Source organism: Belonocnema kinseyi, chromosome 8 (assembly GCF_010883055.1).
Source record: "Belonocnema kinseyi isolate 2016_QV_RU_SX_M_011 chromosome 8, B_treatae_v1, whole genome shotgun sequence".
NCBI lineage: Eukaryota > Metazoa > Arthropoda > Insecta > Hymenoptera > Cynipidae > Belonocnema > Belonocnema kinseyi.
This window is the reverse complement of record NC_046664.1, coordinates 138011371-138031010: the sequence shown is the minus strand read 5'-3', so window position 1 is coordinate 138031010 and position 19640 is coordinate 138011371. Positions and strand designations below refer to the sequence as shown.

At 36.7% G+C, this 19640-nt stretch overlaps 1 protein-coding gene across 4 annotated transcripts in view; it reads left to right on the top strand.

Moving 5' to 3' along the window:
* LOC117177684 (SET domain-containing protein SmydA-8-like) overlaps positions 1-19640 on the top strand; it is a 505872-nt gene that overhangs the window by 262137 nt on the left and 224095 nt on the right. For all 4 annotated transcript variants that reach the window (XM_033368533.1, XM_033368530.1, XM_033368532.1 and 1 more), the window contains one exon: positions 10374-10474. In XM_033368533.1, the coding sequence (XP_033224424.1) occupies positions 10374-10474 (101 nt within the window). The remainder of the gene's footprint in view (positions 1-10373; positions 10475-19640) is intronic.

Here is a 19640-nt window from a genome sequence, read left to right as displayed (position 1 = left end):
ATATTATATTAATTACGTTAAATCTAGGACACTCATTAATGTTATTACTTAGTATCAAATTTTCTTTTGCTGCTGATCCTGTTATATTTAAATTCAAAATAAGAAACGTGTAACCAATTAAGACCACGCAATGTTCCGATCGGGTCGCGCACCCTAAATATCGAGGAGTGGGAATAATCTTGAATAGAGGGTCCCTTGCTATTTCCCTCGTGCACAGGAGGGGAAACCTGCCAGTAGAGGCTCTCATCACTACATTTTACAGGGAACGTAGATTATATTTATTTTCGATCCCGTTCAACCCTCAGCCGTGGGTGGAAGGTGATGAATACATACCAGTTTTTATGAATGTCTTCATTCCTTATAATCTCCGGCTGTATTCGGGAAAAGCGAGGAAACGAAGCCTAGGAACATACTGCTTATAACTGAAGTGAAAGTATCAGTACTCCACCCGAAAATATCTAACTGGGTCGTTTCGACAAATAGCATCCGGAGATTTTTGTGGATGGTGTTGAGCTCTTAGAAGAGAAAAGCGTAGACAGGTTCTGGGGACGCCCGTGCAGGGGTAATCGGTAAGAGGTGAGATCGAGAGGTGGGAAGTACGGTCATCTGCGATCGCCTCGACAATTCCACGCTTCTTTGGAAACAAGGATATCCTCGCATTCCCAGCATCGTACAACTCGGCTCTGCATCGTCTTCCAGCGATGACAATCATGCGATCGACCAGCATGTATTCACTGCTTTACATCTAGGCGACGCAGCTCCACATTGTTTTTTGGTGAAAAAAGTTACTTCTGGTAATATTCCACTAAACGGACTCAACCTTAGTCGTTCAACACCTGACAATGCTCACACGGAAGCCCCACCGGCAAGGGGCCAGCTACAAAAAACGGTACCATTTTTAAAAAAATGGAATGTAACACAACACACCAGGTGCAAACACTTACAAGTTTATTAGCAATTTCGATACGACGTACCGACTGACGCCTGTTTTGAACGATGAGCGCTAGGATATCCGATTAAGAGAGATAGCAATCTCGCAGACCACCGCCTCGTATGGACCAAGCTCGAGACAGTGTACAGCAAGCAATCAGCATCAGGCTAACGTACATGGCACCATATACAATGCCTTTTGAGCAGCAGCTCACCGTCGACTAGACGGCTCTTATGTAAGCCATCAGGGTACCACCATTGGACCTTCTCAACATCTTAGGGATTGACAATACGTATCCTGAGATTTCCCTAAGGGACTGCGAGACCTTTTTCGCGCAATCTAGCATCAAACCGCCTCAATGGATCCGCCTTGTTGTCAAAAATATGCCAGCAGTACCACTGTGAAGGGCTTCGACACGCAATATTATTTAAATATAATAATGATAATATTTGAATTATTTTTTAAAAAGTTCAGCTCAGAACATTGTTCTTTTCGATTGAGCCATGGCAAAACAACGCTTAAAGTAAAAAAAAAACAAGATAACAACAAAGAAGTCATGACAATTTATGTATTCTTGTGGATATTTTAATAATTATGCACTTAAATCACAAGAATTGATATTTAAAGTAATTTTGAATCGCGCGCCAAGTGCAGCCCACGAGAGCGCAGCCCTAACGCAAGCGCAGTAGCACATGGTGCCAATATTGGCATCATTGAGCTCCTAACTTTCTTTTTAAAACACAAGTAATTGTTGGCCTCGCGACTGCCGGCAGACGCCGTGAAGAACGTTTTGTTGTGGATATTACTAAAATCATTCCGACCATATACACGTAGAGTGCTTTGAGCTGCTCCGCCCAGATCATTCTAAGAGCTGTTTAACTGCAAACTGAGACCGTACTGGACAACGACGAAGAACAAGCTTGAAAGGAGCCGAAGAAATAGGTTCCTAGAAAACCCCCGGCTCATCAACGCTCTTCTACCTTGGAGAATGAACTTGCGTCCGAGAGCGGGGCAGTATCTTATACAAAAGTATTTCTGGTCTGTCGAAAATTATCCGGCAAGGTTGTCGCCGGAACACCCTGGTTCGAGCAGCATGGAGTGGTATGTAAGCAATTCGGGTGTACCTCCTTCCCCAGTTTCAACACTCTTCTAGGGAAGTTTGCCTGCCTGAACTATGCAAGAATTTCTCGTCAGAATACGAAGACTGGTTTCTCCAAACTGTAAGAATGGACGACCCCTATCACCAGAAGCCTGCAAATATACAGCCTTCAAATACCCAGCGAAGGATAATAGCAGTTTCGGGTCATACTCTTCGACTTCAAGAAAGCACCCAGCAACTGCCAGACCCTGATGCGGCATATGCTCGTGACACACTGGGGTAAATTCGCCATAAAATATCTAGGTAATATAATTATATATTCAGGTGACTGAAAATAACACCTTCTGCATTTGTCGCTGGTTTTCGAAAGTCTCAGTATCTACGGGTTCACATTTTTGTTTCAGAAATGCCAGCTTAAGCAAAACTGCCTAACGTACCTACAGAAGTTGTCACTTCAGAGAGAAAAGTGTCCCAACAGAAGCACCTACACACCATATTGGACGCCAAACCACGTTGCCCTAGGAAGCGTCTAAGATTCCTGATACGATCACACGATCCCTTGCTAGCTTTCGACCTTCAAACTGACTCCAGCAACTGGAGAATATTTGTTTAAATTTTCACTCACGAAAGCAGCCTTGAACTGCAATGAGCAGGATTGTTTTGTTGTGGTATGGGTCATAATGATACCATCAGTTGCCAGATGCACCTGAGGAAGCGGAACTTGAGCAAATGGTCTCGCCCAAATATTTGGGCTGTCGGCAAGACATTGGTGATCGCAGTCCAGTCCTACGGCCAACACATACCGCCTCCCTCTTCGAGCCTAGACGTACATACGAGGAGAGCGGTTTCTTCAATACACATCACCTGGACCAGAATAGTGTCTAGACTTGAGGTACGGACGTGTCTACAAGCAAACTTCCCGCTGCTAAATAATAAACACAGTGGATCACTTGCAAATTCAACGACGCACAACTCTCAGGACAGACAGGAGTCAATGATACCGTTATCAGCGAACACTTTTTCTGGCCCGAGGTGAGCAAAGAAACAAGTCACAGGTTGCCATCTCTGCGTTGAACACATGCCTGTATTAGCTAAATATCTCGACCAGTAGCGGTCAAGACCAACGCGCGCTGATCAAGTCACTATCGCCGTGAATTTAATTAGATCATATTCACGCACGAGAAAGGGCCATTGCTACATCCTATTGGTCACTAACTTATTTTCCCGCTGAGTAGATGACATTTCTTTGCACTCACATTAGACGGGTTTGGTAATTTGGGTCCGCAACATTGAATCTGCCATTTTGAAGTTCACCATCTTGAATTTAAATTCTAATTCAGCGACTCTAAATTAAAACTTGGATTTGGATTCAGCATGTTAAAATCTATTACAAAATATCATGAACATGCTAGATTTAATACCTGAGTACCGATGGTGTTCAACAATTAAAGTTTTAGTCAAAAAACTTAAAACCTATCTAGGTTTATAAGGGATTTTTTTAAACTTCTAAATATTTTTTCGCTATTCTGTAGCTGTTCATAAGTAAATCACAGAAACATTGATCTCTTTAGATTACTCCTATCAAAAGTTCTATGTTTTTGCACTGCCTTTTTCACTTTGGCCTACTGAGTGACGTACTGCATAATGTGTGGTATGACAGAGTAAACGCCTAAAAGCGTATGCATTCACCCATGCATATTCGTGTCCCGTCGTAGAATCCTGTGCGTGCGTGACTTTTTTATCTGTTCAAGTATAACAGCCGTAAAAAACGAACTCCAAACCGCACTAAGCTCGTAGTTTTGTACCTACAACATCATCATAAAAGATTTTAAACATCGCATTAAATATATTTATAACGTCCTCATCTCATCAGTCAATACACTTAGTCCGTGGTTATGTTGGAAACCCATGTTCATTCGAGTAAAATAAAAATAAAAAGTAACAGCTATATGGCGTTGGAAAATGGCGACCTCATCGTTCTAGAGCCTAGGCTTTTACAGTTAGCCACAATTATTTTGGGCTAACATTGTTTTACATGGTGGGACCAACTCAGGCGGGAAATCCTCATCTGTTGGAAAGGAACTTCACCGCCACAAGAGGACACATGGAGAGGTTAGATAAACATTGAGTGAATATACACTCCGTATATGTTAAGAAAATGCTTCAGTATTTAAGAGATCAGGTATCTTTTTCAAGAAAGGGCGATATGAAGCTTTTTATCGAGCACAAGAGCAAAATATTCCAACAAACATGCCACCCTTGTCGGCAAAACACATCTTTAGGGAGGCTATCTGGAGGGCGCTCGAATAAGTGTCCTCAAATCAATGGCAAACATCAAGACCTTTTTCAGCAGGGGCGGGGTTTTTGTATTTGTGGCAACTGACCCACCGGCTGTAGCTTGGGTACATGAGGCTGCAGTCGATACAAGGCATTGGGATGGCGCATCTCTTAATGCGGGTGGAGTCGAGTTGCTTTAGAAGATGGTTGATACAAAAGCGGGGTTCCCAGGTAAACTGAAAGACTCGTCTGTGGTTCTCTGGCGGCTGGAGGGATTCAACTCCTCACTTAAGACAGCGTCCAGGCACGATAGGCCTCAAGAAGAGGACACAGCTAGAGGAATCAAACATCTTATAGTTTTGCAAATACCTGAGTCACAGATGAGGGCTCTTACAATTCTCGCGAACAGGCTTTTCTACGAGGCAAACAGGTAACTCTCTAATTCAGGAACCCTGGTAAGTTCGAGATACCGTTAGGGGTTTAGGTGAGCTAGGTTTTGTTACAGGGACGCCAAGGCGACAATTCCAAGGGCTTTCATACTGGCGAAGAGAGTCAACGTCATCCCGCTGCTTAAGCTATGTTTTAGAGACCTGATGGTGATAGTCACGTATCTTAAAGGAATAGAAAGGGTAGTCATGGCTAGTCACTCGGTACCGGTAGTTTTAGGGATAACATTAAGAAGTAGGGAGTACGAAGAACAAACTTGGATCATTTTTTCATGGAACTAACAAGTGCACTTTGAGAGTTGCCAATGTCAATCATAGACATGGGTAGCTTTTTGAATGCCCTACGAGATTATCATAACAAATTTTGGAATTTTCTTGAAATATCCAAAATTCAAATTTTGACAGCATAAAAAATAATGAAAAATCCAACAATTACATTTTTCGGCCAAACAGTGTAAAATGCGGTAAAAGATGAAAAAAATTAGGCATTTGAAAAAGATTTACAAAATTGTTATTAACCACTTTTTGATAGGATGCCTAGTTTTGGCTATAATCATAAAAAACGTCATTAACAGTAAAAAAATGTGTCCGCTGCGTAGGCACTTTCTTACCACAACTTTTTCTTTTAATTTCTTTTTCGTCTCGCGTGTGGGTTTTCAAAAAATTTTACTTTTCATGTTTTTGATGCTTATTTTTTATGATTTAAACTAAAAACAGGACTATCCAAAAATTATTTGTGACAAATAAATCATTTTTACATTCTCATCAGAAAAGGTATTAGATTTGCATAAAATTTGACCTGCCTAGTTTTTGTCAAAAGGTTCACGTTTTGAAACCACCTGAATCTGAAAAACAGGTTTTTACAAATGTGTCTATCTGTATGCTTATCTCTCTGTCGTTATGTCTGTCTTTATGTCTCTCTGTCTGTCTGTGAGCACGATAACTTTTTTAAACAAATTCTATTAGATTGGCCTCTAGCACACTCTTTAGGTGTCCTAAACTAAAGGTTAAGTTCGTTAGCCAGCCATTATAAAGATGCAAAAAGTGAGCGCCTTTTGAATATTTTTGATACCATTTCTTCAAAATTCAAAAATTCTCTGTACGGTCATTCGTAGCATTTAAAAAGTCGAACAATTTATCTAATTTTTTTCACAAAATTAAAAATTATGAGAGTTATAGCATTTACAAAATCCCAAAAACACACGAAAACGAACCTTTTAAGCCAATTAAAGAATGATATGAAAAGATGGCAAGAGAAGAAAAAAATTGATTTCTAATGTTCACAACTATAATAAAGCATTTTCAAATATATATTTGTATATATATATATATATGTGTGTGTGTGTGTGTGTGTGTGTGTGTGTGTGTGTGTGTGTGTGTGTGTGTATACATGTATACATATTTTAGAAGTTTAAAAACGGTAAGGCCTCTCAGTAAACCGTATGTGTAAAGTTTAAATCATAAATAAGACATTGGAAATGAGTAAATTCAGTTTATGCAAAAACGACAAAAGCTGCAACAAAACGTTGAATAATCGAATTTTTTTAAAAGAACGTGTATTTTTTTTAACGGGACAGTGAAATTTCGTCTGTCTTAATACCAATGCAAGTTACGAGTTATAATAATATACATTTATGGGAATAATATAAAATTGCAAGGATAAACTCGAGTGGGAAGCACGAGATTCGTATTGAGAATGTGTTCGTTAAAGCCTAAGGAGCTTTAACAAAAGAGAATTCACAATCACTAAATTACTGTTGTCGATACTTTCACCTTTAGTTTGAAAGAGTATGTGCAGAAAGATCGAATGCGTAGCGCGTGGTAAATACAATTTCGAGCGCGAACCGCGAGGTAAATTTATTATCTAGCTCGAAGCGCGAGGTGAATACATTATCGAGAGCGAAGCGCGAGACAAATATATTATCGAGTGCGAAGCGCGAGAACCAACAGTCAAACAGCCAAACTTCTGCATTGTAATTTATACATTTATATTCACCAATCAAATTTATTACATCATTCGAATAAACTAAATTCTTTTCTTTAGAAAAATATTTTCTGAATTGTAGATCTCTATCGCGATAGAATGATACTTTTGTTCTTTTAGTTAAGCATTTTTTTCTTTGAATATTGAAGCCAACAGCTCCGCATTCCCTTCTGAAAGCCCCAAACCTCGAACTAAGTCATTTAATTCTTCTTGATTGAATTTAACTTTTTCAGGTGTATTTTCATCTAATTCATCATAATCATCTTCAACACTTTCTCGGGAGCTATTTGCAGGTTCTTGTATTTCATCATCATTCCACGATCCTGAAAAAAGAATACGAAAGTTTAGGATTTGTTTTTAAAAAAATTGAAATACGACGAGCATAACTGGTTAGTATGCGGAGATCTGGGAATTATAACAATTTTGCTAGGGCTACAGAGCGGTTTTACGAATACCCTTGTTTTTTGTGTTTGTGGGACATTCGTGCACGTGAACAGCACTACAAAATAAAGGTGTGGACATCTAGAAACAATGTAGAAATTGGCTCTAAAAAAGTTTTAAAACAAATTTACTACCTGTCAAAAGAGTATTTCTTCCTTCACTTCACATTAATTTAGGATAGATTAAACAACTTGTTAAGGCCATGCAAGCGCACGATAACGTTGCTTTTCGATACCTGTTTGAAAAATTTCCAAAACTCTTTGATGCAAAAATTAATGAAGGCGTATTTGATGGCCCACAAATACGAGATCGTTTTAAAGATGAACATTTTTAAAGCTTATGACAGATACAGAGAAGGATTCGTGGCAAAGCTTCAGAGAGGTGAGTACATGTTTCTTGAGAAATGGATTCGTCAAAGAGCGAGTATATTAGTTACAATATCAACGAACTTACCTTATGTCACAGGTTTTCCGGATTTGTGAGTTTGGAGTTTGTAGGTTTAGGGTGTGTGGATTTAGGGTATGTAGATTTAGAGTTGGTATGTTTGGGGGTAGCGAACATAAAACATGTGGGTTTTATAGGTTTTTGAGATTTGTATGTTTGGGGTTTGTGGATGTGGGATTAGTGGGTTTGGAGTTTAGGGGTTTAAGATTTGTGGGTTTGAAGTTTGTGGGTTTGAGATTTGTGTGTTTGTGGCTTATAGATTTGGAGTTTGTGGTTCTTGTGCTAGGGAATGAGCTTTATTGTTTTAAATTAGAATTTGATAGATGTAGACATGTCCGACTTGTTTTATATACGAGAACATTGAAAAAATCTATTTTTAGCACGTTTTCTGCGATTGCGCAATAATCCTGACGTGCTGAAGGTAAACGCTCGACGGATTCGAATTCAGCACCCCAAAATACGTATAACAGACGTCCGCTTATCCCCCGCAATTTTTTTTTAAATTGTTGGTCCTGTGTAATTATTACCTGACGGAACATTCTAAAGGACAAAATTGATTACAAATACTTGCTATATATACAGTCATGCCGTACGGTAAGAGAGGGAGAGAGAGTGGGAGACAATAAAAATCACATTTGACACTAAATTGCACTAATACTGAGTAGTAAAATGGGCATTACACTAATGAAAGTCTGAGAAACTATTACGCAACAGTGTTTCGTTTTATTATATCTAATTTTAGTGAATTGACGCAGGCTTGTGTAAGTTTTTTATGCTTGGCATTGTTTACTCTGACACAAAAATGCCTATGAAAAATACTTAAGCATGAAAGCAATCCGAAGAATTCGTTTCCATCATTTTCACATCACTCTTATCTTCAGGTGCTCGCAAATAAAGACAAATTTTCGATATTATTTGTATGAGAAGTTGTAGACTCCAGAAACTGAGAATGTGGTTCTTGAAGCAACCAATTTTGATGTAACGGCAACGTGTACGTCCACTCATGCATCTTCTATCCTAGAAGGTAAGCAAGAGGGGAAATTTATGCGCGAAACTTCGTAAAATAGTGTACCAACTCAGCCGATTATGAGAACGACAAGATAGAAGGTCTATCAAGCTAGCATCTCCGCAATTGGCGATTTTCGGGCTACACTACTTTTTATGAAAATGCAAATCTCAAGTGGAGGTACTGGTTTAAATCAAGCCTGCTCATCTACTTTATAAGAATCAAAGGAAAAGATCAACCAAAGACGTCTGAATTTTGGGCTTTTTTTGGTCTCTTCAACGCACTAAAAACTAATTTTCAAAAACCAACCCTACTAAAAATAAAATTACCGCCCATGTACAAACTTAAACTCGCAAAAACATAGAACACCAGAATTTTTTGCTTATTTTGGGCTCCTAAATTCACGAAAACAATTTTTCGACACCCCCCACCCGTTAAAAACCGGCCCCTTGAAAAATATAAAATCTGCAAAACTCAAAATTATTTAGAAATTTGGGATTATTTCGGGCTCTCAAATGCACCACAAAATTATTTCAAAAACGAAACCTATGTGCAAAAGACCACGCCCTTAGTAAAAAATTAAACCTAGAAAATACAAAATAGAAAATAATGTTGGGCCCTTCTTGGGCTTTCGAATGCTTGAAACTTTTTAGCAAAAATCATCCCTACATCTAAAAAATCAAACACCTATCTATAAACACGAATTTGAATTGACAAGGAGGCCAAAAATACCGGCAGTGTACAAGGGGGTTATTTTTTGGCTATATTTGAAGAGCCCAAAAACTAGAGGCTCTATTCACACTGTAAAATTCTGAAAAAGATTACTTTTTGGCCAAGTATTATGTGCGTGGTCACCAGGAGTTGTTTTTTAGGTTTAAGGGTTGGACCCGAAAACTCGTGTTGGTATTATTTTAATTCCCAATAATCATTTTTGTTGACGTTTACTCGGGTGAACCCGGTTTTTCGTCATAGCCACAGACTTAGTCAAGTGACTGATTAGATGAGGATGTTATAAGTTAATTTGATTCGATATTTGAAATCACTTGCAATGTTGTAGGTACTAAATTACGAGCTGGATGTAATTTGGAGTTCGTCTTTCAGCGCTGATATACTTCAACAGTGGCCGAGACCGTTGGAGGTGACATCAGTCACCTCTGGATGCTTTTTTAGCTTTATTTTTATTTATTCATAATTATTATTATTCTCATTCTTATTAAACTCTTACTCGGGTGAACCCTGTTTTCATCATAGCCACGGAGAAGTCCAGTAACTAATGAGATGAGGATGTTATACGCGCAACTAATACGATGTTTTTAATCTCTTGCGATAATCTTGTAAGTACAATGTAACGAATATGGTGTAGTTTGGAGTTCTTCTTTTACCGCTTTCATACTTAAACAACGGCCATGAAAGTTGGAGGTGATGATCATCACCTCTAGATTCACTTTGGTTCATTCAAGCATTAATGCAGTCGACAAACTACTCTTTTAATCTGTCGACTTCCAATGTCGATTGAAAAAACTTTTGAACTGGCCTGTTAGAATCGATTTTTTCGATTTAAGCTTAGCTGCCTCGGTTTGAAAAAAAAACGATTCAAATCGAACAATGTACAGGTTCATTTAGTAAAAAATGGTAAAGTACTTTATACTGTAGAAATAAACGTTTTGGTATAAAAGCTTGTGAAATTTTTAGGCTTCCTGTTATTCTATTTTGCGAACTTATTAATGCAAAAAAAACTTTTTCAGCTGAAAACCGTGTGAGAGGTGTAAATCTATTCGAAATGCATGCAGCAATTTCCGAATTCGGAAGGAGACAAGGGCAGGATGAGCTTCGTGGAATTTTGATGGTAAATATGCAAATTGATTAAAGAGATAGAAATTATGGATAGAAAGAGATCTAAATTTTCTATTTATTCTAAGTATGCAATTTGCGTCTGCAAAATTCTACTTATTTCCATACCTGGATCGCTTAACCGAATAGACACCTGGCCACCGAATGACTGCTATTGGGCTTCACAGTCTCCGTCTTATAGACCTACGTGGTCCCCGCACAGTGTGTGAAAAAGTAGCGTTTTTCGAAAAAAATCCCACGAAACGTCCCAATCATATCCAATTGAATGAAACTTTTTTAGAAATATTCGAAAAATTATTTACTGTATTAAAAAACTATAGACAAAAAATAGTCAATTCATGCAAAGAAATAAATACATGCAAATGAATGATCCATCGTATTACGTCTTACCCTCAACTAAAGCCACAAAAACAATTCCAAATGAAAAATAATCAGCATAGAAAACGTCAAAAAACCCAGTTGATATAACTATCTCCATAGAAATATTCCACAACCCCTAAAAACTACCCCTTTTACATTTATTGAAACAATTATCACCTTTTATCAACTGAAACCGCCAACAATATTTTTAATTAAAAATAATGGCCATACGTAGCTTTATAAGTCATTATCCGATATACCTACCCTCACAGGAATATTTTACAACGCCTAAGAACTAACCCTATCACATTTAGCATATCCTGTCTTAGCTTTCTTTCAACTAAAACCGCCAAAAAATTTTCTATCCAAAATAAATACCACTTACGATTTTTCAAGACTCCAGTTAATATATCTATCTGCATAATAATATTTGACGCTCCTTAGAAACTATCCCTATCACATTTAACGAACCAAGTCTCACCCTTCATTAATTGAATCGACCAAAGAAATTAACTCACAAAGTTTTTCAAATTTTTAACTGTTATATTTAACCTCACAGTAATATTCCACAACCCCTAAGAACTACCCCTAGCACATTTAACAAACCAAGTCTAACCTTCCATCAATTAAAGCTGCCAAAGAATTACATTTTAAGACAAATCAAAATAATCTGAGCTACTTAACACTGGATCGTTCACATACAGCCGCCATATTGGATCCGCCATTTTGAATTTGACAATGCGTCATATAGTTTTTCAAACTACCCACGCAAATGTAGAATTGAGGTCCAGAGAAGTATTTATATAAAAAGTACTACTTTTTTTATGTTTTCCATAACTCCGATACTTTCGGCCCCTGTTACTCTATCTATTTTGTACACCTAACATCCTAAGCAATTTCTAAGATCAAATTCACGTTAACACCAAAAATTACATAAAAAACCACTACCATGTCATGAATAAAAATTATTGCCAGCAAAAAATCGTCAAAAATATCTAAAGTAGACATTTTGTCCCCAATTACGCCACTTTCTGGAACAGTTTACTTCGTCAGCAGATCTAAAGATTAAATTCAATAATAAAAATTCAATGAAAAGTGACAACCATATTATATTACGTTGAAAACTACTACCATGTCATACTTATTTGCAAATTCTAAATTATGTAATTTGTTTAAACAATTATATTTCTTGCAGTTAATAAATGGTACATTAAACAAAAACATTGAAAAAGAAGAAACTAATTATTTCTTATCAAGGTATCTCATAGAAATAATTTGTTAAAAAATTAGTATCTTTTTGAACAAATACGCTTTGCATAAATTAGAACTCTGCAGGTAAAAAAGTGGAACTGGATCTCTTAAGGGCATGCTTTTCGGCGACCACGTGACCAAACCAGTCCCCGGTTATGAGCATTTTGTTGGTGTTCAATGTGTCCACACGGATTGAGATATCGCGTTTAAAATTTGTCAGATTAAATAAAAGGCACTAAACAACGTTTCTATACATGAATATGTTTATAATTTCTAAGAAAGTTTATTTATAAATTGATAAAATAGGATATGACCATTCGAGTTATAGCACTTTGCAGATAATGTTTGGTTTGATGCATTTCAGATTGTTTGATTCGCGTATAATGAGCACTGACACAAATTTTGAACTAAATCGTCTAAACCTTAAAAAAATTAATATCAGCAATACAATTTGCACATTCGTTGCAAATAAAAATTTAGTATCTACACATACGTAATCTATCATTATTTTTGGAGAATTTTCAGCGATTTCTAGCGGAGAAAAAAAGAAAGTTTGAACGTCGATAAAGTCGAAATCACTGCAGGAATAGAAAATTAACTTTTAACGTCGATAAAGCAGATACCTCGATTTAAAAAAATCGAGGAACATCTTAAAATGTGATACTCAAAAATCCATCCAAGTTCTAACTTGAGAAATGTGCATCTTCAGAAAATAATTAAAATTTTCTAATGGTTATGTATTCTTGTGGATTTTGTATGCTGATGTGAAACGATTCTAAGAATAAAAATAAAATTTCGCCCGGCGGCGAAAGACAATGCAGGTCGAACGCTAAGTTCCGCTGGTTGGTTCACTGTCAACAATAGTTATCAGCTGATCGATTCAACGTCAAGAATTATGGAAGTTGGTTGGAGAACTCGGACGCGTAAATTTTAGCACATTGCTGGTGTTGATATATTTCCAATTTGAAATTTGTCTTTTAAATGCATAAAACCCAAAATGATCTGCAAAGTGCTATAAATTAAATGGTAATATCCTATTCCATCAATTTATAAATAAACTTTCATAAAAATTACCAATATATTAATGTATACAAGCGTTCTTTAGTTCTTTTTATTTTATCTGTCAAAGTTTAAACACGACATCTCAATCCGTGTGGACACAGTGAACACTAAAAAAAATATCCATAACGAGGGAGTAGTTTGGTCACGTGGTCACCGAAGAGCATGCCCTTAATTAAATTTTTTATTTAATCGGTTTGAATATAAAACCGACGCTATAGCAATACCGAACTACATCGATTAAGTAAGTATTGAGTATTACTTAACTAAGATAGTAGCATATTTTTTCAGTGTATTAGCTACTGAAATAAGATGCGCCTGAAGGCGCCTTTAGCCTATGTTAGTGACAGGTATTGTTTTTTTTAACGCTGAAAAAAAAACTTTTACAATTATTTCGTGACATTCTATTGTAAGATTTAAAGTAGAATATGAATTACAATAAACTAAAGGTTCATCTTACTGTTGTATTCATTTTTTACATGATATGTAAATGATAATATGCGGATACTATGAAGGTACGCTGTAGCGTATCCTTTCCGTTTACATGGTCCGCCAGGGTTATCACAACATACAGATTATTGAATAATAAACTATTTTGAAACTGATGCATCTACTCGGGAATCAATCGAAGTAAATTTTTAAAAAGCTAATCTTGATTAATTCATAAATAACCTGCCTATCGAATTTTGTTCAACAGTCGAAAATTAAAGAAAATTGTAAATTAAATTTTCAACGGGTGATAATAAGATTTTAAATTATTTTTTATTTGAAATTTCCTAAAAATTTTTGAAACCTAGAAAAAACTTCACAATTGTATTTCGAAATCTTCAGAACTTTTGAAATGTTAAATAAATTGTGCATTTTTTAAGACATTTTTCAGTATAATAGATGCTGAGATATCTACGTAGTTGCATCTGCTAATCAGTTATCCCGAAATTGTATAAAAAACATACAAAGTTGTAGTGTCGGTTGCTTTAAATAGAAGACCTGGTTTAAAGGTACCATCGCAACATAATACAGCAGTCTCCGGTTAAGCACCCCGCCCCACTGACTTTAGGGTCCGAGGTCGCTCGCCTTACAATAAGGCAAATTTCCCGGTTTGGTTGGATGACCGAGTTTGGACAAATGCTCAGATACTATAACTAAATCCCTCAAAATCTCAAAGGTAATGAGAATAGAAATAGTTTAATCACACGTTAGAATGGAATAAATATATTTTTCATATAGGTTCTATAGTCATTTTATTATGTATGCGTATCGCCATCTGTCACTGCTCGAGCGTAACATTGCTCTCGGCTTGTTAGTTCGGGAGTTGACACGAGGTGTTGTTTTTCGTAACAACAGTGTTTGAGAAATGTTGTGCTGCAAGTGTTTAATTAAAAAGTGAGTAATAATTGTAAGTTTTTCGAATGGGTTCGTCAATATAACTCAAAGTTAATGCATAGTTATAACAATACCTATCTCATTAATATGGAGGGAAAATACGGTTGGAGGAATTTATGCGAGTGCTCACAAAAAATATGGTTACATACAAATTATGTGTTTTTTTAGATAACAAACACACTATTACAATTCTTAAAGGTTTCTCCTTTCAGGACGCCTATTTTTTTATTCATTTGTATAAAATACTTGGTAAAAATGTGCTGGAAACGATTATAATAACAATGACACTGCCAATTTAAAAATGCAAACAATAAAAACATTCTCTTTTTTTAAATTACGTGATGCAAAATCCTGTTAAATAAAGCAAAAATCCAACGACCAAATTCTTACCACAACGAACAAACAAAAACAAAAAATCCTATTGTAATCTGAAAAACACAAAAAACAAATAAAATTTTCGGACAAAAATAAAAAAGAGGAAAGAAAATTTTTTTTTCAGTAGGCCAATCTGTTGTAAACACAATATAAATATCTGTCACAATCACATCAGAAATAGAAAAAGTAAAAATAAACAGAATTCATGAAACAGCCACGTTAAATGTATACGTTAAATCATCACAAATTCCTTTGTCTGTCTAGCAAGAACACTCCTATAACAGCGTCCTAAACGAACATCACTTTTGTGCTCCTCTATCCTAGTATTAAGAAGTCTTCCAGTCTGTCCCACGTAATTCATCTTACAGATCCTGCAAGTGATCTTATAGACAACACCGCAATTTTCAAAATTATCTAAAGGATCTTAGCAAAAATTTATCACCGAATCCATTTTAAAGGGAATGCGGAAAATAGTATCAATTTTAAATTAAAAAAAAATAAGTTCAATAGTTTCAGAAATTTGACCAAAAAATGGAAGAACAAAAGTATCAAACGAACTATATTCTTTGAACTCTTTCTGATTATTTACAAGCAAATTATTAATCTCTTTATTTTTTATTTTTGAACTCTAATTGCAATATGTTTCTCAATTAACTTTTTTGGATAATGATTACAGCAATTTTGTTTTGAAAGGGATGAGCAGAGAGGAAATTTCAAAGTCTACCTGAATATGTACTTTTTCTGTACCAATTGGTAAAAATATTATCATCCCAACTCTTAATTATTTCTATGACCAAAAAACTGATTTTATAATCCTGTTCTATTTCATGAGTCGAAAAACCGAAAATAAAAAGGCAAAATAAAATCTAATTTCCCAAAAACAAAAACCTCCAAATCTTCCATCACCAGTTTTGCCAAAATCGGAGAAATGACTGAACCTATGGGAGTACCAGACTTCTGTCTATAGAAAGATCCATTAAATGTAAAATAAGTTGACTCCATAATAAAAACTATCCCTTCAATAAAATCTTTTTGACATAATCGAGTACGGGTTTTTATATTATCCCATCTATTTAAAATTGCCTGTTTTACTAATTTAAGGGGTATACTCGGAAACGTTGCAATAACATCCAAAGAAATCATTACATGGTCATCCGGAATCTTTTTTTGAAAGATACTTTTTTTAAATTCCCACCTAGTTTGACATTATATTTAGAAGTTGTGATGGAGTCCATGAGAATCAAATTTAAAATTTGGTGCGAGTATTAATAGTAGAAATAACTATTCTTGAGGGATAGCCATCTTTGTGAATTTTTCTCAAACCATAACATCTTGGAAGAACCGTGTCTACAGTGTTAATATCAGTCCATCTTATATCCTTTCCCAGAAGTCCTTTCTTTCTCCAATTGGCAAGCATCTTAAAAGTGTCCGTTTTTTATTTTTTTAGCAGCTTTTCATGTAATAATTCAAAATTATCATTATCAGAAAGAAAATTGAGACATTGTTTCGGAAATCCTGCTGATCCAAAATAGGAATTTTGTGTATATTTGATTCAACATCTTTTACTATTTCCATCATTTGTTTTGCCTTAGTTTTTATCACACGGTCATTAAAACCTTGACCTAATCTGAGAATATCTGTGACTGAATCAGGAATTTGAATATCTGTCTAATTAACAAACCAAGGATCTTTACCTCCTTCTTCAAAAATCCTATGTAAATTTAAATTTTTCTCTCGAACACTAGTTTGCTGATGAATTAAATTTGAAAGTTTGTTATCATGTTTTACATCGCTGCTTAAGAATCCTTTATTGAGGAGAATCTGATGCTTTAAAGGTTAATAATTTCATCTTGTTGCAAACAAACTTCTAATTCACTTCTTATTCTTGAAATTCTTGACTTTAAAAAATTAACATGATTTGAAACATCTTTGATAAATAAATTTAGTAGTGAAAATTTGAAATTGTTTAAAGTGTGTTCAAATTTTCTATTAGAAAAATTACTGTGAAAAGAAAAATCTCGAAATTTGTTATCCAGGAAAAAATTTTTGTAGGTAAAACATTGTTTCTTGTACATTCAATCAAAAATCTTTTTTTAAGAATACTGCCTCTCAATTTCTTATTGATATCACACCATGATTGCACCTTTCTGAACACCTTAGGGCCATGCTTAACTCTTATCTGATTAAAAAACATATCATAGAAATGACCTGCAGTCCAAGTCAGCTAAATCAAAATTTAAGAAATTTAAATTATACCAAAATCCAAATTAAAATCCCATTTAACGTCCACTAATTTAGGACGCTGCTATAAGAGTATTTTTGCCAGACATACAAAGAAATTAGTTGATGTTGTCCATGAGTTTTACTAGGATAATGTTCAAATTTTGAATATTGAAAGTAATGAGAGAAAGAGGGAATTCATGGAAATACTTTATATTAAAAAACAAAATATTTATCTATTGATTTGAAAACAGATTGTTTTACAACAGATTGGCAAACTGACCCTCACATCCTCGTGCTTCCTGACTAATTTAAGAAGAGGGTTCTTTTCATTTGAGGCTCTATTCGCTGTACCCAGAATCATCCTGTTGTGAAGACATTCAAGATTCAATATTTCGCGACCACCTTGACGGCGTGAGATGTAGAGTGGCGGAACAGAAGACTTTAGATGCATGCTTTTGTTTATGTGCATAACCTTTTGTGTCCCCATATCAAGGAATCTTAGCTCGTTCTGCGTCCATGGTACCACTCTAAATGAATCGAGTACTACCGGGACTGCAAGCATGTTCGCTGCAGATACTTTGTTCCTCGCCGACAGTTCGGAAGACCAAATCTGCCGCATGAGTCATTTGTATCTGCTTTAGAGAGTATCCTTCATAGATGTAACATCCTGAATGCGGATCTGTGGCACACCCAGGTATGTATAAGTCTCTCCAGGGCAAGGGTGTCGTATAGCGCTTGTTTCGACGAGCTCAGGGTCTTCAGGGATGCCATGAAGTTTTCCTCGCTTCAAATAAATCTTGGCGCATTTGTCTAACGCAAATTCCATTTCTATTTCCTTAGTAAATTTCTCGACAATCCCTAGAGCTAGATTTAGTTTCTCTTTGTTTTTAGCATGGATTTTAAGATCGTCCATGTAAAATACATGGGTGACCTTGTGCTTTTGATGTGAAGGTTTTCCGCAAAAGAACCCATCAGAATAGCAAAGTGCTAGAGATAGAGGCAATAGTGTGAGGCAAAAGAGGAGTGGGCTCATGGTGTCACGCCGAAAGACCTCTCTGAAAGGTGACCTCGTTAGTTGTCACACGATTTTTTCCAGATGAGATAGTAAATTTGGTTTTCCAACGTGGCAGCAATCTCTCTATGCAGCTTACGATTTGATGATGAACCTTTAAGGTTTCCAAAAAAGAGATGATAAGTCTATGGGAGGTCGAATTTAAACCTTTCCGCTAATCAATCCAAGTCATCGATAGGTCACGCTGGTAGTATTTTGCACCTTTGCAGACACATCTACCGATGAGCAGATTCTCCCGACATCCTGCTACGCCTTTCTTTGAGTCGCGTTGTTCATACATTTCTTGCCACACAGGTTCAATTGCCCGAACAATCCTATCACTTAAGATAGCTGTGAATATCTTATACAGTGTGTTCAGACAAGTGATGGGCCTGTAATTCTTCGAGTCAGCTAACTTGCCTATTTTCGGCAGGAGTATTGTGCACCCTTCCACCGACCACTCCGGAATTGGCTTTTCCGACTTTAAATATGAAGTAAAAATTCGAGTCAAATGCGCATGCGTTGAAGGGAACTTCTTCCACCAGAAGGTCTTGATACCATCTGGTCCTCGAGCGGAATAGTTCTTCATTCCTCTTAATACTTTTTTCTCATCCTCGGTAGTGATGGGCGGTCATTCTTCATCAGGTGTTATGAGAGCATCACACAGCTCCTTAAAGCTATTCATGTTATCCGAGTCTTCGTCCAGTCTATGCTGCACTTCGTACACTTCTGTCCAAAATACTTCGCCCTCCTCTGGCTTGCGCGGGTATTCGACAGTAACTGGAGGTTCTTGGAAGAGTCGATGTGGATCTTATAAGCAATCGTTGGTTTCGTTTTACGGTTCGCATCGGCGAAAGCTCTCGCTGCATCATACACAGAACAATTGATAGTCCACAGATCGGATTCTTCGGGAAAATGTCTACGAAGCTCGTCATCCATTTCACCCAGATCTTTAGGCTTGACAGAAACCTGGATGTTGATGTTTCTTCGTGTCATTAAGCATCGCTCTTGCTCTATTGGATGCCTGCCTGCTGTTGATCTTAGTGTCGCCTTTCCTTCGTTCAGGATCCAAACTCGCATCGTAGCACTCTGTCAAGTCGTAATTTAGTCGTTCCATCTACCGAAAGGTCCCGAGATTCCGCCGATCCATCGCATTGAATCCATCTGCATTGGCTCCCCCAGCTCTATAGTGGTCGGCATTGTTGGCCGACCCATTGTCGGGAGCTCTGCGCGTCCTGTTGTTTCGAACTGCACTGACTATAACTATGTTTGGTGTTGTCATTGTTGTTCCCACGGGAATTTAGGGAAAAGGGCTCGTCCATCCTTGTAGAGCCCCGCATGCAATGATAAGGCTGCGTACTCTGATAGGTCGCCCGATATCCCAAAATCACCGTTGAACAGGGACCCCCTATTTGCAACCCGAGGTCGCGTTCGGTGGCTTTGTCATAGGCCCTTAGGT